The sequence below is a fragment of the Nesoenas mayeri genome (genome assembly GCF_963082525.1).
Source record: "Nesoenas mayeri genome assembly, chromosome: 7".
Classification (NCBI taxonomy): Eukaryota; Metazoa; Chordata; class Aves; order Columbiformes; family Columbidae; genus Nesoenas; species Nesoenas mayeri.
Genome location: NC_137551.1, coordinates 14602797 through 14627133, shown reverse-complemented (window position 1 = coordinate 14627133; position 24337 = coordinate 14602797). Strand labels below are relative to the sequence as shown.

Below are 24337 nucleotides of genomic sequence, written 5' to 3'. Positions count from 1 at the left end.
TGTGAGACCCACCTCGTTAAGGGACATGGTGTTAGAAGGAGGCCGTATCAAGCCGCGCTGGTATTGAACTTCTGCACTCCAGTCTTGCCCCAGCTGGTCTAGGGAAGGCTGAGGTGACCTCCCGTTCTCTGATTAGCAGGCAAGTCCAAAGCAGAAGCAAAGCGCAGCATCATGTCAATGTGCTCTGGCAAAACCCAGCATAAGCTGTAGAAAAAATGAAGAACTTCTCCAAGCCCGTGCTCTTACCTTTTGGGAATGAAGGTGCATATCACTCCATCAGATGTTGCCAAGCATATTGCACCCTGAGGACACCAGGTACCACTGAGGACAGCAGGTACCAGCTACATGCTACCCTTTTGCAGTGTGCAGAGTCATTGCTGTAGGAAACCTGCACATCGACTCAATGCTGGGGCCACAGTCAGGCCAACATCTTCAAAAGTGGGTCTGGGATTTAAAGTGATGGGTTTCTGAACACCTGAAACCCACCTGCCAGATCAGGTCAGAAGTGGCATCCTCCAGTGCCTTGGCTGCGGAGCGCCTTGTTAAAAAAACAGGACTCTGGGTAGGGACCTCCAAAACAGGTACAACCTGAACCCCGTTCACCTGGGGAGACTGTGGCCAGCGCAAAGGTGCTCAGCACTTTGTTCAGATGTCTGCAGGGAGGGACCAGCACTGGGACACAAGGTGAAGGAACTGCAGTCACAACAGGGCATGGAGGACAGCATTTGCTATGGGTGGGGGGACTCTGTACTATGTAATACTTGGAGAAGGTGAGGGGTGGCTATCACAGCGAGAAGCTGCTCTCAGTTCACAGAGTGCTGACAAACATGAGGAAGACCACAGCACATAAATATATCCATGCACAGCCGCAGCCCGCAGTATCTGGGGGCTGCCAAGGGCACCTAGATGTGAGGCTCACCAATAGCTGCATTCCTCTTCTCAAACTTCATTTTGAGCTCTGACACAAGGGCGTTGTGAGCACTGCCATGACCTCTGTTCTTCAGCTGCTTGTTTATAAATTTGGGAGTGAGGGAGCCAGACACAGTTGGCACCCGCCACCCTGGGGCATCTCCCCTGTGAGCCAGGATGGGGGGCGGCGGGGGCAAGGGGGCGGTCGGTGGCATGGGGGCAGCCTGGACGTTGTTGTTGCTGTTCTCGTTGTGTAGGCTCTGGGCATCATCCTCAACGACAAACTTCTCCGCAGCATTGCTGGGCCTCTTGAACTTCAGCCACTCCATCCTGACTGTCCGGGACTGTGGGGTCTGTCTCTTTTTTATGATCCTTCTTACCGGCATGATTTTGTTGGACCGCTTATTGCGCCAGAACATGGCAGTAGAGATCATGATAGTTATCAGCACCATTATGCCCATGACACCAGCTAGCACTCCTAAGGCTTTCATGGGGTTATCTTTAGTTTGCATCAAAAAGGCGGCCATAGGCCCTTTGTGAAGAGTCTGTAAAAGAGTACAAAGAAAACACATGACTTACTCTATGGGACAGACAGTGACCTAGAACTTTCATTTGTCCAAAATATGTTAACAAGCAGGGCTGACTAATGGAAGTTGTCTCTTAAAAAAAGAGAGTCAAAGAGCCAGTCCAGGTTCGGAGAATTTGGATGGGGCAGGCGACTTAGTAAGCGTTATAGTATTGTGAGATGGACAACTGTCAAACACAAAATATAAGCCAAATATTACTGCCAAATTAGGGAGGATTCCTGTGTGTTACCATAGTGTTTGTTTAACTTGCAAGAACAGAGCAAGAAAATAAAACTGGCTCCAGGATCTGCAGCTGTATTGTTGTACTACATTCTAGAGTTAATTTCCTAGGAATAATAGTGTTGAACCCACACAGTTTATGTCTAGAAAATGATCCTTCAAAAACAGTTGCAGGTGATACGGTGATGCAGTTTATAGGACTATTACTAAGCATGGCATTAAAAAGACTATGAGGAAACTTCACTTTATAAAATTACAGTGTAGAAATGAGTAGCTAGCAGGTCTGTGCTGCATTCTGTTTTCAAGTACTCTTTTACAGACATAACAAAACTCTTTGAGGTAGGGTTCATGAGTAGAGCTAAAGAGCTTTGTTTCTAGAAATGAAATAAGCAGTAACAGAAGCTACATATGGCATATTAAGGACAAATGAATGGCCAGTTCACTTTGCAGTTTAGCACACTGTGTGTCTTGGACGTCCCCGTATAATTTTGCGGACTTTGCCCTGTGGATGGAGCCTGGATCTTTTCACACTTTTCCAGTACATGATGGTGGAGATCACCATTGTTACAGAAATGGTGGAAAGGACGCCACTCGTGCAAATTCCAAATATTGTCCATGGACGCTTCTTGAGGCCTAAAATATAGGATTTTACCCTGTTCTTGATCTGGAAATATCAAAAATAAGAGAAATGGTCAACCCTCACATAGTTATATTTTAAATAGGCCAGTATCTATTGTAAATACAAATAGAGAACTAGGGTAAAATGTGTACAGGATAGAAAGCATGTAAAATAAAGGGAGCTAAGTGTTGAACTAGGCACAGGAGAGGAGACAGTTGCAATGACATGGAGCTTAATCCAGAAATGCTAAAAAAAAGTTTGGAAGTACGTATAAACACTTGGCTGAACAGGAACAAAGGCTATCAGCACAGCACAGAGATCATGCTTAATCATGGCTTATTTCAGCTTTGGACTACATTTCCAAGATAAGTTCATAACGAATACAAGCTTCTGCAAGGGTCTCAGTGTTGTGCAGGGCCAGGAGTTAATTCAGAAATGGCACATTCATGAGCAAGTTTGTTTACCATGAGCTGGTCATAAAGACACGTGTGGCTGTGGAGAGACAGGGCTACCCACTGTGCCCCAGTCCGCTGGACTTGACTCCAGGAGGGAATCATCACCCAAACTTCACATGTATAGTAACACGTTATCTGCATTTTTAGTCAGTGGTCTAAGCCCCCACCTTTTAGTCAATGGGGACAAAATGACACCTCCAGAGTGGTAATCACTACATGCTAAAATAGGTATCAAAGACAGTGAGTATCAGGAGAGCCTTGTGACTAGCTTGGACTGGAACCTCTGACTTTTAGATATTTAAAGTAAGATCAGACGGATTTCCCTGTATGACTCTACACTAGGATGCTCATATCTTTACCCTCCCCAGTCTGTAGAGGGAGATGACTAAGAGTATCCTTAAAGGATGCTTCAGAGTTACCTCCTGTCATGTGTTACACAGGAACACTATTTATTTTTAGATCAGATCCCTAAACTTAGTGAATATAAACTCATTAATACACACCCCATTGTCTTCACTTTATTTCTGTATTTTCACAACCTACCTCAGACATATTATCCAAGACCCTCTTCCGCTACCCTGAATGCTTCCTATTGCCAAAGAGAAATGGGCAAAGAAATGCTATTGAAACTCACGGACCATGTTACCTTACAGGTAGCAAACAATCTTAATAATTTTTCTGTGCAAAGAGTTTTTCTATTAATTAATTAGGAATGGACTTAAGCTAGAAGCCAAAAGCAGAGCAGCCCAGTACTTTGGAGTAACTTGGATTCACATCAGCTTTGCTGTTCTTCATTATATGGATTTTGTGTATTTAAACCCCATCAGATGACAGAAATTCAACCCTGGCTTACTTCATGTGAAAGTCTAATGAATAAAGTGTCAGATAAACGTGGGTAAGTAGTACATGACCTGAAATAAGTCCACTTGTTATGAGTGCAGTCAACATCTAATTTGTAGGAAGGCACTGATGGCTAAATAGTATAGGATCAACACAAGGAAAAAGATGACATACACTTAAGAAGATGCTATATCTCAGTAATGGTTATTTGACCAGCTGCTTGAAAACCTTGAATAAACGGGATTAGCCACAAGTACGTCTCTGTGTTACCAGTGTGTAACAGTTGCAGGGGTAAAAACAGATGGAAATGATATGAGGAGTTTCAGAACTGAGCTTTGTTCAACTCCCCCTTGTCTCAACAAATTTGACACCTATTCAGAGCTTCCAGTTATGAAGAGGTGATTAATACCAAAACTAATACCATTAATAGTTAGCTGGTTCAGCCTGCATTCTCGTTACTGAGTCTGTCCTATACAAAACTATGCCTGGAATCAGCCTTGGGTAACAACTCTTGTGTAATATCTGCACAAAAAACAGTGCATTTTGTAAGCATAAAGTGGGAGAATTTCTGTTTATCATGCTCATGACACTCATAGGATAAATAGGAGAAATAACTTGCAAAACAAACCTAGAACAGCATCATCTCAGTCAGCCAGCAGAGAGGCTTATGTAAAGTGCCTTGTCACAAAAAAGCTTTGAGATCTTGTCTTTGCCATCGCAGTGGCCCATTCAGTTAACACACAGACCAGGGCGACAGAGGCCTGAGCAGTCAAAGTCTGGGAGGTTTGGGCACTGCAGTTCAAGCGCTTTGGCTCTCAGCACTACCCTGCACGTTCAAAACACCTTCAAGTCATCGTATTGATTACCAACAGTGTCTCAGAACTGGGTCCACAAACAGTGCCACTATGCAGTTTATTTAGCTGTTGTTTCCTCCTAAGAGTCATGCTACATTTTGAAGAGTACTGATTTTTCTTGTACACATAAAACAAAAGAAGATACAAAATAAAAAGAAATGAAAGCTGCTACGGGAAGCACTGTTGTATCTCTGTGGGCCAAAACCTGGAAGAAACACACTCTCAATGGCCATCAAAGGAGTTAAAATACCACTGCTCACAAAAGATAATGCTCTGCTGTTTTTCTGCTGTGACTTGGCAGTTATAATGTGCACTGGCCCAGAGGAGGATTGGGGACAATTAGAGGGTTACAGAGCCGTGGCAGAAGTTTGGAAGCAGCTAAGCTGTTTGTATCAGCTCCACAAAAGGAGAAGTCCAATCCTGGGACAAGAATACAATTTAAAGGATTAAAACAACTGCTTGGATTAAAAGATGTCATCATCTACTTTTTATTTAATGGGCACGTGTGGTCCCTTACAGAACCCTGGTGACAGTCTGTCCCCTGCAGAGAAGCTCCTCCGCCCAAGTCCTGCAGGTTGTTCAAGTGTCCAGTGGTCACTGGGACTCCCCAGCTTTTGAGAGGCTCCAACATTGACACATGCTTTTGAAGATGGGTTCATAAGACGCAGCACTGTGCAGTTTCAGTGTAGACAGATGCTTTCAGGCTGCGTACTTGGAGCGCAGGCTGCAGAAAATACCCCTCTGCAGCACACGGGGCTTGTTCCTGCCATCCTTCCTCCTTTGCTTTCTCCTCAGAAACCTGAGTTTACAAAGAGGATGCCCGTGTCTCTCTTCGCTACTGAAATGGTGATTTATTTCCTCTGTTCTCTCTCCTGCTGCAACAGTTTGCAGCGTGCACACATCCACACCTCGGCAGCTTCTCAAGAGCCTTTCATAGTGCAGTGAGCAGAACCAGTGGGCAGTGTACCCACAAGTTGGCCGCTACAGGATTGTGTGGTTGAGCTGTTCAGCCACGAGACCAGCTAAGGCTCACCAGCCCTATTTAGAAGACTAAGTAAGTAGGTGAAGCTGTTAAGAACCCAGGCTATCAGAGATTACAGACAACTCGGGCTGGTCAACTTGAGCAAATGGATCTGTACAATGAACCAGCCGGTTCTGAGGAGCCCAGTTCTACACATTCAGCATTTCTGGGGTTTTGCTTCAGATTGGTCTAGGCTGGTTGCAGGGGCAGGCTGCCTGCTCATGCCAAAGCATGCTAGGTGTGCTCCCCAAACACATTTTCGACCAAAAGAAGTCCATTTTGTGTGCCTGAAGTTATCTGAGCTACCCCACAGTATGTGGGGATGATCAGGTTTGCTTCATAAGTAACTCCTGATGTGAGGTAGAACACAAGCTGCCCCCTCTAGTGCTTATCCCAAAAAGCAGTGCTATCACCATACATGAAGGCTGCATTTACATCACTTTGCAATACAAACATGAGCATGCAGTAAGACTTCTCAAATCAAACCAGCCTTCTCTGAACAATATTTTTCAAGGTCCATGTAACTGTGGAAAGAAGAGGCTAACTGCTCTGCAAATGTGGCAAAGGATGTTCAGTGCCATTAGCAGCCACAGCTCCCCAGGCTGCAGAGTTAATGTGAGAGGAGAAGATATCCACATTAGTTCACAGAAGGTATTTGTTGAAGCTTTCAATTAGGGAACTCTAAAACTGAGACTGAGCAGCTATATTTAAAAGTCTAAATGAGTGGCCAAAGCTATTAAGAACCACAGATTATGCTGCTAAATGTGGACTTAAGCCTCAGTCCACCAAGAGGTGTAAATAAATGCCCCCAGATACTTGGCAGAACCTCAGTGGAGTCATGAAGAGGAAGAGGGATTCCCCCATCCCAGCCTCAAGATCAGGAGTGGGAATCAGCTTTCCATTAAAATCTTGGGCAGCAGGAAGAGATTTTTGTGTGAGACATAAGGGTGAAAAAAGAACGGGATTTTCAGCATGTGTTTCTGATTCTGTTGGGAGACGATAGGAGATTAACAGATGCCACTCAATACCAGTTTCCATAAAACCAGCCTCAGTTAAATTAAAAGGCCTCTGGAATTTTTTTATCCCTGTACGATTCCAAGAGCAAAAGGTCCTTTTGATGTGCAATACTGCTGAACTTAGCCACAAGGCATCGATCTCGAAGGGCACAGCCTTGCACTAATTGCAATGGTAAATGTTAATCAGAAAATATGCCTGTTTAATTACTTGGTGTGATTAACACTGCAGGAAACCTCTAGAGGATGCATTCACAAATATCCTCTTTATCCAAAATCAGTAGCACATTAAATGCCCACCAAAAAGCTAACTAAAAGAGACTTTGTACAGTTGGAGTACAGAGGGATGAAATGTACATGTTTAACAGCTTCTGAGGGTGTGTGTGTACGTGCTGTCCCTATACCAAGAGATTGCCTTCTTCATAGTATTAGCAGGGGCTGTGCTGTCTCTGGGACATAGGGAGTGACCAAGGGTTTGTACACTGACACTGCACCCACTCACACGGAAGCTGAAATTCGAGAGTGGTTTTTGCAAGGAGATGTGATGCTCTTGAAAAAAACCTAAAAAAACCCCAACAAACCCAAAACCAAAAAAACCCAAACCGACAACGACAAAAAACATCCCACAAATAATTGCAAGTAATAGAAGAAGTAACGGAGGAATGTACAGAAGTTTATGGAGGATGTGACGTCAGATGAGTAGTGTGGATTCTGCTGCAGAGATGTACTCAAGTGAAGAAAGAAGATGCTGTTGCTGTCTTGGGCTCTTCATTGGGACTTGGCAAGCAGAAGAGCATGGGAAGAAGGGAATAACTGTGTCAGAGAGGAATCCATGTCTTCCCAGCCTTCTCTGTTTCCCTTTACACTTTACCAGGAGTGGCTCTCCCTCACCTTGTGCCAAATCCATAGTCCTGGGGTGGGGGTTTAAAGGAAGCAGAGGGGACATTTTAGGAGACACCTCCTTTCATCAGGTGCTGATGTTGCTTCATGCAGTAGAAGAAAATCCAGAAAACTCTTTATCCCAAAACATGAGCTGGTTCAGGGACACACCATCTCGCCCAGCAGAGGAGGTGCAGGGCATCCTCGCTCCTCTTGACACCCCTCAGCCCCGCACACTAACAGAGGTTACTGGTTCCCCTGGGAGGGGCGAGCAGGCTGTAGGGTATCACATACCTGCACCTGGTAAGGACTATCAGTGGAATAAGAGGGGATGGAGAGAACAGAAAAAGCCTGCCATAGATAAAGGAGCAGTGCGTGCACTTTGACCAAAGAGAAGGCCAGCTGCTCTCTGTAGGAAGAGATTTGCATCTTTGCACAATATGTGTGTGGTCCAGAGACTGTCAGTCTAATGATGCGTTTCTCATCTAGTTTAAAGCCCATTTCCTCCCTGTGGGTACCTATTTAAAGGCATGGCAAGGCAGTTACAATAAATAAGAATCATGCAAGCATGTGCTGCTCACCATAAATCACTGCTTGTTCTTTGGTTGGAGTAAAAGTTGGCCTAACAGGAAACTCTCAACCTATTCGTGTTATCTTTTTGAGTCTTGTTGATTCATCTGCTAACAATACTGCAATTACTAAACTCGCATCCAAAATTCTGTGTACCTTAAAGCATTTCTATAAAGTTGTATCATTATTCCTATGTCACTTAGGCTGATTTGCAAAACTGGTCTGATAAATTTCACTTTGACCCCCTTTCCATTCACTTTTTGTAGGGGAAAAAGATTGTTTTCTTAACCTGAATAAATCAGAAAAATGGAAATTTAGCAGTCAGGATTTACCTTTACTCTCAGGAGTCTATATTCCTTCATTTGCATAGAACTCCAACAATCAGATGCAAGAAACTCATCTCCCAACCACATTAAGCTTCTACCTTTGTACCTATACAATTTCTCTGATCGAAATGTCTGTTACATTTGTGTCTGTAGAATCCAGCTTCACCACAAGGCTCTAGAAACACTCTACAAAACAGAGCTAGCAAGAAGGGAGAAACAATGGCTGGCAACTTTATGGCTGCTCATTTCAACTCCTGAAGCATTTTTAAAGTAGTCTGAGAAATGAAGCAAGCAGTGACTACTTTTTGGTGCCTCTCAAGGATCATCTCACATAAGGATTTTACTAAAATGTTTGCTTACCTCTTCTGTGATGTCAATCTTCAAAACTGCCGTGGTACTGAAGGACGGGGAGCCTCGGTCTTTGGCCTGCACCACCAGTGACCATATGCAATCTTTGTTCTTCGTGATGTTGTGGATGATGTCCAGGGAACGGATATAGGATTTCAGCTTGATTTCCCCAGTGCTTTGGTCTATATCAAATACATTCGCTGGATCTGCTTGCATGATGGAATAATCCACAATGTTGTTGGGTTCTTCTGCATCTTGATCTATAGCCTGGTAGGGGAAGTTTAAAGAACATGGATGTTATTGTTTGTGTCTTTGCCTGAAGACAAAACACTAAAAGTTTCTGAACGTTCACTTCCAATAATATCCATGCTGTGAGATGACTGGGCTGTTTTTGTTTCATCTTGGAAACAATTTCCCCTTTTCTGGCATCAGTTATGCTACATTTTCTAGACACGAACAGCAGGACTAGAGTTCTTTTTGTATACGTGATTTATATTTGAGATAAAATAAAATCAGAGGAATAACTGAACCATAACCTATCTGTAGGATGCAAACAGTGCACTGCTGGGGAGTTTCTCACACAGTGTGGGGGACAAGTCTGGAGTGAATAGAGAACAATGGGATTAGCTCCATACTATGAACTATAGGTGACTTAATTTTTGCGCTGTGGTATTTATTCTACTAACATTAGGTGTTGTGTAATCATGCTTCACTATATGCATCCAATATCTGTAACACAGGATATTCTGCTCTTCTGCCTGTCAATTGTAATTGCATTTTTTAACCTCTTGTTCCACACTGGATCAATGAATACAATTCTGCAAAGCGAAGGGAAACGAGTTGTATGTTTGAGCACAAAGCCATGGCAGGAAGGTTAAGTATTCAAAACCCTGCACTTTCATTCACTCATCTTATTTGTGCTTCTTATGATCACTGCATAATCCAGGATCTTCCACCAGCTGATGGTTCAAATACTGTAACAGAACTTTATCTTTTGCCTATAGAATTTGTTTCTCCTTCTCAGCAGTCCGCAAATAGTATCATTCTGTGCTTTAATCCATTTGTTACATACAAATGGATGTACAAAATAAAACCCCAGGAAAAGCCAACTTTCAGGCATTCATCATGATCCCTGAGCAATAAAAGGCAGAGCTGGAGCTTTTCCAAAGCACTTTGCAACACACTGTGTCATCTCTCACCTCTATCTTCACTGGTGACCCGATGATCATCGTCTTTTCCTGGATGTTTTCATTGAACTCTGGCGAGTGGTCATTGACATCTAGCACAGTGATAAACACTTCAGCCAAGCTGTACTTCCCATCTGTGTCCTCTGCCTTCACATAGAAATTATACTTCGAGTTCACTTCAGCATCTAATACAGCCCAGGGCTGGGTGTAAATTATACCTGTTGATGGGTGGATTAGGAACCTGGAAAAGAAACATGGAAAGACTTTTGAGTTTTTTGGGTACTTAATGTGTGTTTGCAGCCTGGAGCAAAGGTTGGCTCTAACACTGAAATGCTGTGCCCAAAGACTGGAACTCTTCACCTAACTCCTGTCTGGCTGTATTTCCAAATCATTCTCTCTACATATTTTTGCTAGTTCCTTTAGGCTTGAAAGTCAGAGAACTAACAGTGTCCGGTATTTTTCTATCTATTGTGCATTCTAGGTGCATTTTCTGTGAAAGCCTTTGTCCTCAGTAAATGCTCAGTGTGATGGCCTTCTCTCAGAGTGATTTCTTTGCATTAAAAATTAAGGAACAGGCTATTTTCTTCCAGTTTATAACTACAATGTCCTGCATATATTAAGATTGATTGATATCACCTCAATAGCTAAGGGAAGCATACTGCATATCATATTTAAGCTCTTCACTTCTCAGAATGGGTAAGAAAAATGGCTGCCCTCAAATCCCCCAAAGTGCAGGACGAATTATCTCCTCCAAAAATAATCACTTTTCCATAGACTGGCCCTGGGATGGAGTGGGTGTTCAGATTTATCTGTACCAAGTTGAGGTCTACATATTTGTAATTACCAAGACATTGTCAAAAGTGTCAGCCAAAAGCTTGGATTTATAGAGAAAATACCAACCCAGTGTCTTTTTAAAATGTACTGCCAGTGTAGGCTCCAAGCAGTAGGGTTTTTAACAGATGTAAGCCTTTATATACCCTTTAAGTAACGTACAGGATAACAAAGTATTTTCTGCATTCCAACTGTGACTGCAACTGAGAGTGATTATAAAAGGGGCACTTTGAAACCCAGAATCTTCAATTGTTTTCATTACCCTGTTGAATACAAGTGTTGATGAAAGTCAAGACCTGGAGGTAGACAGAGCTGTGCAAACTCTTGGTAAGAAACAGTGCCCATGTTGAGTGTCTCCTTGGCACCCAACCCGGTCTAACCATGCAGAGAGGCCTCTCATCACCCCCATTTTAGTGCAAGAACAGAAGCACTGAGATGCGAAGAGATTACAGCAGTGCACCCCACTCCCACTGGCAGCTTGGATGTAGATTACCAGAGTAATGGTTTTATCTTCAACAGTTAATACACTGTTCCTCTTACTCCAGTATAACTCATCTTTCTGTCAAGGCAACTGCACATCCACTGATGGAACCCCTGAGACAGAAAGAATGATGCCTCTAATTGAAACTCTCAAATTTGCATCAGGCTCTGTGTTCAGCAGATCTGGGGGTCCCAGGGCTCGGAGACGGAGCCAGCCTTGCAGAGCCACGCCATTCTGGCACAAAGGAAAGAAAAAACACCCATACTTACAAAAGAAAAAAATTGCCTTCACAGCTTAAATTCTGCATTCAACAGCATAACAACAGTGAGTATGAGCATCCCCATAATTCCAATCAGAATAAAGTTGCACCCACATTTTTTTTTCTAAATCCTTCATCAACAACCTTCACAAGCTTCTTTGTACCAGCTGCTACATATTAAACCTAAGAGGTCTGCCTGCATGACATGACCTTTGCCTGCTTGTCTCTGTGCAGTTAGCAGCTGGCTTAAGGACTTAGTGAAGAGCTCAAAATAATCCATCCTGAAAATGCTCACATATGTGTATCCTTCTGGCTACAGAAGAGATTCACCCTGAACATCTTGGATTTTGGACTTTGATTGTGCCTCTTAAATGGCTTTTACCTTAACAGGAAGAGTTCAGCTTTAACTCCAGGTGGATAATGTACGGGAAAAAATGGATTCTGGGGATGAGTGCCTGAAAATCTCATTCGTTTCCAGTATTCTGCCCTGCAGCCCCACCGTGTCCAGGAGCTGCAGGTTCCAGCAGTACCGTCTGTGATGGCAGGTGGTGCTAGCCATGGCTGGGAGCCCCGACCAGTGCGCCAAGACAACTGCTGGGATGGAAGCAGTGTGGGAGAAACGAGTGTTCAGGATGTTCTCACCTCAGCGACATCCCCAAAGGCAGGGAGAGGGAGTTGGGCATCATTACAAAATCAAGTAAGCATCAGATTACCTTCTTCCCTGATACAGGACTATTAGGTTTAAATATATAAAATGCTTTGAACACCCAATGCAGCTGACCTCCAAAGCTAAAGTTTATATCCTTGAAAATCTTATTGTCTTTGATTTATTCTGACAAGAGTTTAAACAGAACTATTTGTGCAGCTCTATGGAATGGGAAGGGTTGTTTTTTTTTTACTCCAGAAGTGACTTTGCACAGCAACCAGGCCAAACCCACCAGTTTCTCTTACAAGTGTTTTTCAAATGGTGATTTAAAAGATCCTCTGTATTGGTACTTCAGCTGCCTGATGTCTCTTTGAGGGCTTGTGGGTAAAATTCCATGAGTTCATGAAGCAGATGTTTAATGATCACACTATAGTTTTTCTGTTTGGTTTTGTTTTGTTTTTTCATAGAACTTACAAGGAACATGGCATAAATGTCCTTGGAAATGAGGAGGTCGAGAATAAGCCTGTTTTGGTGTGGGGTTTGTTTGTTTGTTTGTGTTTAAACTGGAACTTTAAAACTCTGCTTAGAGATATGTAGGGTTTTTTGTTTGTTTGTTTTGTTTTGGGGTTTGGTTTTTTTTTTTCACTTACAGATCTGCTCCAGTTCCATAGATGGAGTACTTGACTTCTCCCCAAAGTCCTGAATCTGGATCTGTAGCCTTAAGAAAATAAAATAAGAGTCATCCTTTACTAACTTTGAAAAAAAAAAATTCTTCATTTTTCTTTCAATAACAGGCCATGTAGAAACCCAAATGCTCCCCCCTCTTTTTGCCATTACATTTTTAGGAGGAAATCACATAAACAAACGTGCCCCTAGAAAACTGCGAAGTCTCACACAAGGAAACGCCCCTGGCCGCCCCAGGGAAGCTGCTGAGAAGCCGCCCGTGTCCTGGCCAGGCTGGTGCCCGGGTCTCGCAGGGACAACGCCACTAGATGGCTCCAGCTATCGGCATTTAACACGTCCTTCCTTTAATAGAGATGAAGCTAATCTCAGTGACACGAACGAACTGCCCACTCTCAAGCTTTCCTAATTACCAGATAAATATTAATGTATATTCCCTAGACAAAATTATGTACGTCATATAGAGAATTTTTTAAGCCTCTGCTTGTTTAATTGATTCAATTTAAAGTAACGCATAACAAATGTTTCAATCTATACACAATATTTCAGCTTTGTTTATATTTTAATCACTCTTGTGCCTGTGTGACTTTTAGTAATGCAGATACTACACCAGATGATGTCTTTGTTCCAGACTCTCGTTGGCTTCCTTTCTTAGCTCAGGACTAGGAAATCTATTGATTTGGTTACAGCTATTTCCATAAGCTCCCGCTTTTCTGGTAGCTGTGAGGAGATGCTATACTATACCGTTGAATTTGGCCATCAAAACTCACGGCAGAAGTGGTTGCTTCATTAGTCTTCCTGTTTAAATATTCAAAAACTGGAACAATGTCTTTGATTCCTGTATGGTTAATGTAACACACCTGCAATCCTGCTGATAGGTGGGGTTTTTTGTTCTTTGACATGAGCTTGTCAGCTTCTGTCACTCCATAATTTTGACCACAGGCTACTTTAGGACCGCCTAACTGTTCCTAAAACATTTGCATCCCTGGGACTTCTGCCAGAATTGCCATCCTGAGTGCTTGGAGTATCTCAGTTCGTCAAGTATATTTGTGAATCTGGGTCAAGTACTGAGTTGACATCACATGACATTAAATTTCACATGGACTCCTCAGCTACGCTGTTCTGTGTACCTTGGCTCAGAATAACTAGTTTTGTTCCTTTCTTTTTTTCCTGTCCACCTCCTAGATTTTTTTTTTTTTTTAATTCTTCTTGCTGCAAAGATAGTATGTTCTTGGAGTCTCTGTTTTCTACAGATTTCCTATTAGTTTCCTCTAATAGCCTTTTCAGTATTGTTCGTTTTCCACTTGCTTTCATTCCTCAATCCCTGAAATTTGCCCTCAGCACTTTCTTATTGTGATTATTTAATTGTCTTTCTGACATGCAGTCCGGCTGTGCTGCAGATCTCCGGCAACCTGCTTCGGCCACCCTTGCCCCTGAGGCCTCTGCAAGGCGACCTGCATCACCTGCTGAGCCCCACATGGCCAGGAGCTTTCTCGGCTTTCTGACATGAGAGCTCTTTCCACTCCTAGGAGCTGCACTAGAGAGATACAGCTCACATCAATGGCTGAAAACGCTTCTCCAGCATGTAGGGCCCATGCAATACCCTGACTTTCTTCACAAGAAAATTTTTATTTCCCAGCTCTAAGAATTTTAATGTTATATTCTCGCCTTCATTAACTGTCTAATTATGCTTTTAGCAGCCAGATTTCTTCCAGGAGGAGGAGACTTATACCAACTAAGCAGCCATCTTGTTTTCTTCATATGTGTGCTTTAGCAGGAAAATCTAGTAAATCCAATTCCACTTAGTCATAACTGAATCTTCCTGATGGACACCAACTTGACTGGGGCTTTCTTAGTACTCACAGACCACGTGATTTGTCTTAAAAGCAAATGGTCTTTAATTAAAAAACAAAGTAAATTTGTTGTTCTGAAAAATGGTTGCCTCAAACCTTTTTTTTTTTTTTTTTCCCAGAAGTGTTTTTGTTGTTATTGTTGTTGATTCTGGAAAGGAAATGGAGCTCAGGCTGGAAGCTGAAAGATGAGTAAGACTTGCTGCTTGCCACTGTCCACTATTTTTAAGGTACTCAAACTGTCACCACTGACACGTAGAGCAGAGGCCATTACTGAAGAGATGAGTGAAACTTACTGTAACAGCAACTACGTTTGAGCCTCCCGGGGAGTTCTCAGGGATCCTGGCGATGTAGTAGTCGGAAGAGAACTTTGGTACGTTGTCATTGGTATCCAGCAGGTGTATCACTACATCAGCTGTCGAGCTGAATTTCTCTGGTGTGTTCACTTCTATTGCAAGAAGCTAAGAAGGGAAAAACCAGGAAATTACTAAGCAGTAGCTATTATTACTTCTTAAAGGAGCTTTCTTCCACTACCCATGGCACATTGGTGCATTTTAGCCTGGTTGGACCCGGCAGCTCCGAACAGGGAGATAATGAGCTGGGTCAGCGTGCAGCTGTGGCTTGTTGGTGCATGCTTGCAATGGGCAATCAAGCTGTGGAAAGCGGACTTCTCAGTATCACCTCTTCGAGCTGTTCCTACTGTGTGAACATTAATAATGGTTGGAAATAAACAGTGAAAGGGTTCTTGAAGAAATTAATCTCAAAGGATTGCTTGCAATTACTGTAGGACACATCTGGTCTGAAGGGGCAGTTTGGTCACAGTTTCTGTGCTAACTTTTGTGTTTCTGTGCTAACTTTTGTGTTTGGGAGTAGGGCAAAAGAAATTTTTCAAGTGACAGTCATACAAACATCAGGAAAAACCTCCTCAGGAACAATCTCAGCTCCTAAAGCAGCACAGAGATAAAAACCTTACTGCTTATTGTGCACGTGAAGCTAGAACTAAATTGTAATGTCTGCAGTAAAATAATCCAGAAATAATCTGCTGGAATCAGTTCATCTTAGAATATCTTATAAAGGCTTAGTATTTTTACTTGGTTTTCTACATTCACTTTTTATGCCCTCTCCTTTTAGCAGCCATAGTCCACCTATGTCAACACACTGACAACATCTTCCTTCAGGGATGGATTTTTGTCAGCTTACTTGCCTGCAGAGCTGCATTGTTAGTTTTATGCAGAGAGGGAAAAAAATAGCATAATACTATTACTTCCCAGGACTACATATCAACAACTAATACAAGTGCCAGAAGAGCAAACTGAAATGTAGTCTTTCAAAGTGGCAGGTAAATTTTTAAAATAAGGTTTGATTTTGGCAACTGGAGATAATTGCAGCCTCATCCAGGCCTGGTCTGCAGGTGACGTGAGCATCTGCAGAACGTGAGGGGCAGGTCCAGGCTCCTGTCAAGGTGGAATGCGCTCTAAGCTGAAGGAGATGGAGGCAGGAGGTTTGGCCCAAAAAGCATGTCAGCCCATGACAAGGTGGGACAGCAATGTCTGGCCTCTGTAGCAGAGGCACTTGAGATCTGTGAGGCTGGAGGGATACAAACTACTACAGCTGCCATGCCTTGCAAAACCCACTCTAGCTCTTTGACAGCTGAGAAAGAAGGAGGTCCTGACTGTCAACTACATTTAAGAGCCAGTTCTAAATGCAACATAGATTTTCTCTAGTAACTTTTGCTTCAGGTAGTTTTTCAGTGCATCTTCTAGTGAAGTTAGTTTTGATTCCTCTCTTGCATTTTACTGTTCAATAACAGACCAGAGGAGAGGACTCATTGCTTCCAGAAAAGAAAAACTGAAGATATCATCTCAAAGCTGCCATGGGATACATGTTAAACAGAAATAAGAATATATTTAATCCAAAATTCTAACCAGAATGACTCCATTGATGATTAAAACTGGGCAGGAAGCAATTTTAACTTTTCAGGAAAATGGAGATGGCAATGAGGTCTTTATAAAGTATTTGCTGCCCTATATTATTGCCATAGCATCCAGCTGTGCCTTCTTCATTTGGAGTCTAGACAAAGGCTCTGCATTTTTAGCAAACCCTTATGGTCTTCCTCCAGTAGAAATAATTTAATATACATCCTCCCCCTTGCCCCTGCTAAGTGATTAACTACCTAAGCTAAAAAAATATATATCCTTTTTCTTGGTAATTAATTCTTTCAGTCATCATAGCAATCACATTAACTACTTTGATTTCTATCAGTATTCATGAGGATGTCATGTGTAACTTCTTTACTGGTCTTTCGGTAGTTTAACCTGAATAAATGTGCACTTATTATAATTAGTTTCCTAGCACTTTATGGCCCTTTCAGAATCTTCCATTTTAATGGAAGTAATGATGCCTCATACTTTTGTAGCATCTACAACCTATGAAGCTCAAAATGACTAAGGAACATTACGAGAAGAGACATGCAGCATACTGCAGTGAAATGATGTGCTAAGGACACAAAGCAAAACATGCAGCAAGGGTGAGAACAAAACCCAGGAAGCTGACTTCTGAATGGTGCTAAAAATGCCACTTTCTGCCCAAAATTAAAATTACCATAGGTTAATACTCAGTTAGATAGTTTTGCCATTTAAGAAAAAAAAAAATATTGCACGGATTGCCTACACCATTCTTTGCAGACAGAAATGAATCATCTACACACATGCTCAGAGGCAGCTGACATAAACCAGACTACTTAATTATCTTGTTGATGAGCCACATTCATTAGGGAATGTGATAATGCAAGGGTCCAGCTTTTGGATAAAAGCTGGTTCCTGTAGGTCTGGCATGGAGCATGGGTGAGATAGCCTCAGACCAGCCTGCAAAAGGCCAGGTAGATACAGGTACACTGACAAAGGCAGTGAGCAATTTTGGGATATTATCTTCCAGTCAGCTTGGGTCTTCAGCCAGCCAACATTCAAAAGCATGATCATGAACTGAATTACTGAGGACTAAGCAGGCAAAGTTCTGGCTCCAGAGAAATTAGGATTTCATCCCATTAATTTACCATTGTAAGATCAGAAATAACATCCTTAGGGTTCAGTCTAGAAGGACTCAGAGCCACCAATATGTGCCGTTTCCATATAGAAATAATACTCAACATTTTGCACTGACTGGACTAAATTAGTCCACAGATGCATTCATTAAACCTTTGGAAGTTCATGCACCATGGGCAGAAATGAATTTCCTTTACATGGAACATAATGACACTGACAACGTATCAGAGAGCTCCAGGTGGATTAAGAAGATAAATCACACCAGATACATAGGCCATTGTACACATTTCATATACACAGGCAGAGTGGACTCAGAAAGCAGATGTACCTTGAAAGTTAACACCTTGAATTTTTCATAGTCAATGGCAGCAGAATTTTCCACTATTATTGTAACCTGAGCCTCATTCAGGACAGTTTGAGGAACCACTCGGAAGATGCCACCAGGTCCAACAAGACGGAGGTTGAATTTAGCATTGGCTCCCTGTGAATGAAAGCAGATATGACATTGTTTTCAGCAAATGATGTATTCCTTACAGCCTAGATTGGCTCTCTTTCTTCATGCTGCATAGAATTAGAACGAGTCTGACTACTCAGAGCCCTCGGCTCTCCAGCCCATGATGAGAGACAGCTAAGAAGCTTAGTTGTATAATCCCTCCAGCTCTGGTCACAAGACAGACACAGATTTTCTTAAAATAGATTGACAAGCTTGGTTATTCTTTCAGTCATAATGGAAAAACCCTGCAGCAGGACTAGATTAAGAGAGGGACTCCTGTGGCAAGCAGCCTTGGGCTTTGTGCCACACGTTGTGAGCTAGTGAGAGACAGCACCGTGTGCACATGGGTAGGCAAGTTCTGCATCCTCCTGGCTCCTGCCAGAGACAACTGAACTGCCCGATCAGGACCTCTCAAAAATCCAGCCTGTGTCCTAAGAGCTCACAGCCCGGCATGATGATGCAGAGCCACAAAGATGTGCAATTTCCAAATAGAGGCGGTACTCCATAGTTTGCACTGACTGGATGAAGCTAGCCCAGAGTTTCAGCCACTAAAACTTTTGGAAGTTGATTCACCTGAAGGAGAGAGGAGCTCCACTTGTGCAGAATAAAATGTGACACAGATTTGACAGCTTCAGGTGAACTGCAAAGCCAAATCTCATAATACGGAAAAACCTTCTAGCCGGAGAGGACATGGGAAGCAGAAGTATCTAAAAGGTTACCACCACTTGTGTGCAAGTTGGGAAGAGTGAGCCAGTTGGTCAAACCGATTCATTTAAACCAAGCTGGAGCATGGAAAAGATGAAATGGGAATTCTCAGGGGAGGTGGGAAAATGAGTTGAGCCCACCTCACCAACTCTCTGAGTTCACCAATTTCTCAAGCAATGTCATGTTAACACTGTGACAAACCAGCCATGTTCACTGCCTGGCTGGTGCCATCTTCTCCCCCTAGCGTGAATCTTGATGAAGAATTTCTAATAATAACTTTCAAGCAGGATAACTTTACTTTCAGCTGTATCCCTGGAGGCCTTGTTATGAGTTCTTGCTGCAACCCTAGTTCATGTCAAGAGGAAGAGTGTTCAGCAGTAGCCCCAAGGGAAACAGAATGATCTTGGATCCAAACTCAGTCGTTTGCATTGTTTGATTGTACAAACCCCCACAGCTACAGAGACAACGACACACTCTCTTAATCTGGGTAGTAAAGCCAAACACACAAAGCCAGAGCCGCTAGAGTATGGTAAATAGTGCTGATGGGAACAACAGATGATCTGACCATACAAAGTCCTCTGCACCTGGGACTGCACGTGACTGGAGGGATGGTGGCATAGGGTGGGCAAAGAACTGCCTCCCTCCAGTGTTTAAGTGATTTCTGACGGTGACGAGCACCCAAACCCAGAAGTGCTTGGAGGAAGCCATGCTGCTGCATGTCTCCAAGCAGACAACAGTGGGACACAGGAATGACTGAAGGAACAACAGCACTGAGCCCTACACTGTGTCTGTCAGGTGAAGAGAGCTGAAGGAGAAATGTCTGCATGATGTTCTTGCAAGTAAAGATGGCATTTCCATCAAACTGTAGGTGTAAAACTGACCTTGCCCACAGCTTCCTCCTCCTCTCCAGTACCATCCACTCCCCCAAATGAAAGAGTCACTGATGGCTGTGACATACGTTTAATTTTCTTCTCTATATAGTCCTCTTGTGCTTAAGGGAAAACATTGCATTCTATGCCTTAAAAGAAAAGCAAGCTATCCCCCAGAGTGATGTCTTACACTGTACTGGAAAGCTTCTTGAGAAATCTACACAGTATATTTAGCAATATTTTCTGCTTATTTTATAGCCTAACTTGCAGCCTGAATATTTTGGCAGCCTACGTATGATAAATATATATTTTGTCTCTAATTAGAAGAGATGGGTTTTGTTTCTTTCCTTCTGCCACAACATCCTCTGTGACAATAGCAGGATAGACGTAGCGCTGCTTTGAAAGCAATCATTTATCTGCTTGCTGCAGAGCAGCAGGAGGGAGGGGGAAGAAGCTGGTGGGTTTGACAGAGTACAATACAGTCAAAACAGCACAATACTGAATGCAGTTGTATAAGAGCACTCTTACCAATAGTCATACAGTTCATCGATGCATTAAGCTTTTCTCTTGTCACTACCTAACCTCAGGCTAACTCAGATGGATGCTATTCATACAGTATTTAGCCTAGGGATCCCTATAGCAACCATCACCATAGTATCTACGGGCATCATAGGTTAGTTAGATAGGCTGAGATGGATGGAGTCTTCTCTCCTTTTCCTTTATCTGGTTAGAGTTAGTTTGGCTCTGGAATAATTTTTAAGATTATCTAAAAACATGACTCCAGGGAGAATGATGTACCAAAGCATGCACTGTAGACTCTGGCTGCAACATAAGGGCCAGAAGGATGATATGTTGTATATACAACCAATGTAAGGGTTCAGAATGCACTGTTTTCAGCAAGGGCTGAGAGGATACAGAAAGCAATTGCACTTGAAGGTACTAAAGTGATTGGAAACTCTAAGTAAATCTCCAAAGGGAATATATTCTCAGACATCACACTGACAACAACTGAATGTAACCAGTAGTTAGGGGAAGTCCATAAAGACTGTTCAACTTTAGTCGCCACAAGAATTGTGCTGCAGCTTTAGGACCACCCTTCTCATTGGCATAACAGTATATGATAGACTAAGTATACTTCTGGGTCCAAAATCTCTCTGATAACAGACCCTACAACTGCTTTGTCTGCCCTAGGCTTTTGGGGAATATAGGTGAAACAGATGAGTTCCTAAAATAACATGTCCCCACCTGATAGCTCTTTCTAGTCTTTGGGAAAATAGGGCAGGAAAACTGAAAGTCCACATAATTTCCTTCATAGTTTACCTGATCCGAATCATTGACTGTAATCTTCAATCCCCTCAAGATTTCACCTTCTGGAGGATGCTCATACATGGTCAGTTCAAATCTGTTCTGTAGACCATTTTCTCCATAGAATGTTGGAGGATGGTTGTTGAGGTCGACCACCCTTATAGTCACCATGGCAAAAGCGTACACTGAGACGTCACCTTCTTGACTGATTTCTGATGCCTGCAGCAGGTAGGAGAAAAAGAAGAATGATGACCATATACTGTCTTTCCTCAGTTCCATGTTCAGGTATTGTTCTGCATGTACAAATCACCTAACACACTAACTTGTACAAAGATTGACAGCCTTATATTTATCTAGAAATCTCAGTCCATTTCACACTGAAGTTTATGATGATTAGAAGATTATGGTAATAAACCAGCCTCAATAAAGTCCCAGTGAAAAATTCTGCTTCTCATTTTGTGAGCTTAGTAACTCACCCTAGGTGAAAACAGTTCTCTAAAAACAGATAACCTAATAGAGGCAAGATAATTGCTTCCCTAAAGTGTTGACAGAATAGAAAAGGAAGACAATCTTTAAATTTGCTGTGGTACCACAGGTAGTCAATTTTCACATTGCAGCAAGGACTGCAGCGTTGAAAACTGAGACAAAAACTATACTTGTGGTATTTAGGCAAATATTTGAAAAGGAAAAATGGCACACACTTGTTTTTCTTGAGATTTAGTCTGTGATTTAAAATTCCGCTTTTCTGTCTACACAAGCTTAGTTTAGACTGGATATAGTTCAGACAGACAAGCAAATCTAGCTGGCATTTTTCTAAACTGAAAGAACAAATCTGTCTGGATTTCAACAACTCCAACGTGCAGTCCGATTCACTGGATTGGACCTAAGACATTTCTTCTGTTAGGACAGAAACTCTGGCTGGTGTTTTTGTAACAGAACAGCTATCTCTAAGATTTTTTTGCTCAAAGGGCTCAAAACCAAAGGCACGAGACTGCTGAATTTCTCTGCAGATGCTGGTCTGGTAGTAACTGAGGTGCCTGTCACTACCTACAGTGGGCAATACAACATGCTTTTGGTTCCCCGGGTAGATTTTGTAGCCTCCACGAGCTCCAGGTCACCACAGATATAACTAGGAGATCAGAACAGCTTGCAAGGGCTTAACTAATCCTTTATCTGGGAAGTGCTAGCACACTGCAGTAAACTAGAGAGATTAGGGGAAGAAACAGTGTCCGAGTTTAACTCCAACAACAGGAACTCTATGATCTCTCAGGTTCAGCAAGTGGCTTGATCCCACTCACAAGCAAGCACCCTTTTGGATGCTACCCTGGTTCTGGCTGTGTGCGAGGCCCCAGAGCTGCCTTTAGACAGCATTGTCCTTACCGTGACAAACTCTTGTGGCTGTAATACGCATTTGCTGAAGAAAGCTGATACAGTCTTCATGATTTAACTCTACATTTTTAAACTCTTGGTCTTTAGAAACTGCTTAAAATAATGTAGTCTGTCACAGTGGTACTAGCTCATCAAGGTGTTAACTTGTATTTATATGTGGCTGATCAGTGCTTACTGCTATGACATTGCATGATCTACCCTGGTCCTATTACTAATCACAGATTTCATAATTACCTTTCTCATCATACAGAGTTTGCAAAACATTAATTCCCAGTTTAGCAATAAAATCTAGAAACACAGAGAACAGTTACCTACCTACTGTAAAAGATGTTGATTCTCTAGACTCAGAGATGAAATTAAGACAAGATTACTTCATTTGAAAGAACTAATTTGAGACACTAAATATCCCAAGGAACAAAAGCAGTTTGTTCTGTTTTATGCTGCCTGGCACTCTGCTCAAATATAGGAGGTAGTTTCTAAAACAGGTGAAGTCAGCTACAAATCGAGCTATTTTAGACAATCATGCCTACTCATGGCATTGAAGATCAGCAGTCTTCAAATGGCCACAAGAACATACCTGAACTTTGAGTTCATATACTTCTTTCTTGAGCTGATTCGGGCTTTTTATAACAGAAATTGCTCCAGTTGTGTTGCTGATTTCAAATGAACCTTCGCTTCCTGCAATAAAACCGAGATGCTCTAGTTATATGGCATGCTTTCTTTTTCTGAACAGGCATGAACAATCAACCATACATTCATTAAGTGTAACATTGGCCGCATTTGTATCCATACCCATTAGCAGACTCGAAGTTGCTTTTCAAAAATGAAGCATTTTTATGCCTGGTCACAGTGAGATGAAAACGCAGATGAGGGCTACAAAGGATTTCCTCCCCTAGGAACAGTTCAGTGGAGCTCTGCCCCTATGGGCAGCTGCCCTCACTTTCCTGTTCCCACCCTGGTCAGGTTCTCTTCAAGCCCCAGAAATCAGGCATGCAAATTTGGTAGTCGGTTCTATTATGCTGTATTCTTTATGTGGTGGTTTAGACAAAAATAGACATTCCTCATTTTAATTAGCAAATGCATAATTAAGTCTCGGAGAAACAAGAACATTTCTCTCACTAATATCAGCTAAGGTGAGAAGTCTGACAATCTGTCTGAAAGAAACATAGTCGCTCTTTCCACAGACAGTATCTCCAGGGAAGCATCTTCTGGCCTTAGACACTCAGTTGCTGAAAAGCTCTCAGCCTCTTGCAAGGATGTCCTGAACAAAAAGGGATTTTGGAGAATCTGGGGTAAAACCCCCAGCTTTCTGCATTGAGGCAGAGTCTGACACAGGCAGGACAGGGCTGCAGGCTGACTTTGCTACAGCTGACCTAAATTCAATTGATCTGAACAGAGTATCAGTCACAGGGCTGCAGCCTCTGGACAGCTGGTGAGTTTGTGCTGAAGGAAGCACCATGTTGCCGAGAGGCAGCGGTGTCTCGTCCCCGTGTCTGCACCCCTCTCACCGTCACGGCCAGGGCAGGCTGGGGACTGCCCGGCAGCTCGGGAGGTCTCGCCCTGCTCTGCCAAAGGGCTGTGGGCACCCCTGCATGATACCTCACGTAGGGTACCGGCCACTACCTGCGCTTTGTGACAGAGCTGCCATTGAAGGGAAAAGAGAGAGAGACTTTCACAATGAAGGAGATCAAGCCTTCAGAAATAAAGGATGATGACCTGAAAGCCCAGTCATTTTTCTTTTTTCTAACTCAATTCTAACGCTGATTTTTAAACTATCTGATAGTATCCCATTTTGCTAATACCTGCAATAACTGCTACTTCATTAAAGTACACTAGACACAACATTGAACAGGTATTGACTGATACAATGGTCAATTATTAAGATACATTGACCTGGATAGTACATCCTGACTGAGAAGAAGCTTAAGTCGATAGTGGTTTCAAGCCACCGTATTTCATA

General features: G+C 42.6%; 1 protein-coding gene across 1 annotated transcript in view; it reads right to left on the bottom strand.

Moving 5' to 3' along the window:
• Positions 1–902: 902 nt before the first annotated feature.
• The window catches only part of CDHR1 (cadherin related family member 1), a gene marked incomplete at both ends in the record, with an annotated part of 43855 nt that continues 20420 nt past the window's right edge, over positions 903–24337 (bottom strand). Inside the window, 8 exons of the mRNA XM_080348113.1 lie at positions 903–1454; positions 8653–8907; positions 9840–10068; positions 12695–12762; positions 14872–15036; positions 17945–18097; positions 21004–21207; positions 22955–23055. Coding sequence (XP_080204239.1) covers positions 903–1454; positions 8653–8907; positions 9840–10068; positions 12695–12762; positions 14872–15036; positions 17945–18097; positions 21004–21207; positions 22955–23055 — 1727 coding nt within the window. The remainder of the gene's footprint in view (positions 1455–8652; positions 8908–9839; positions 10069–12694; positions 12763–14871; positions 15037–17944; positions 18098–21003; positions 21208–22954; positions 23056–24337) is intronic.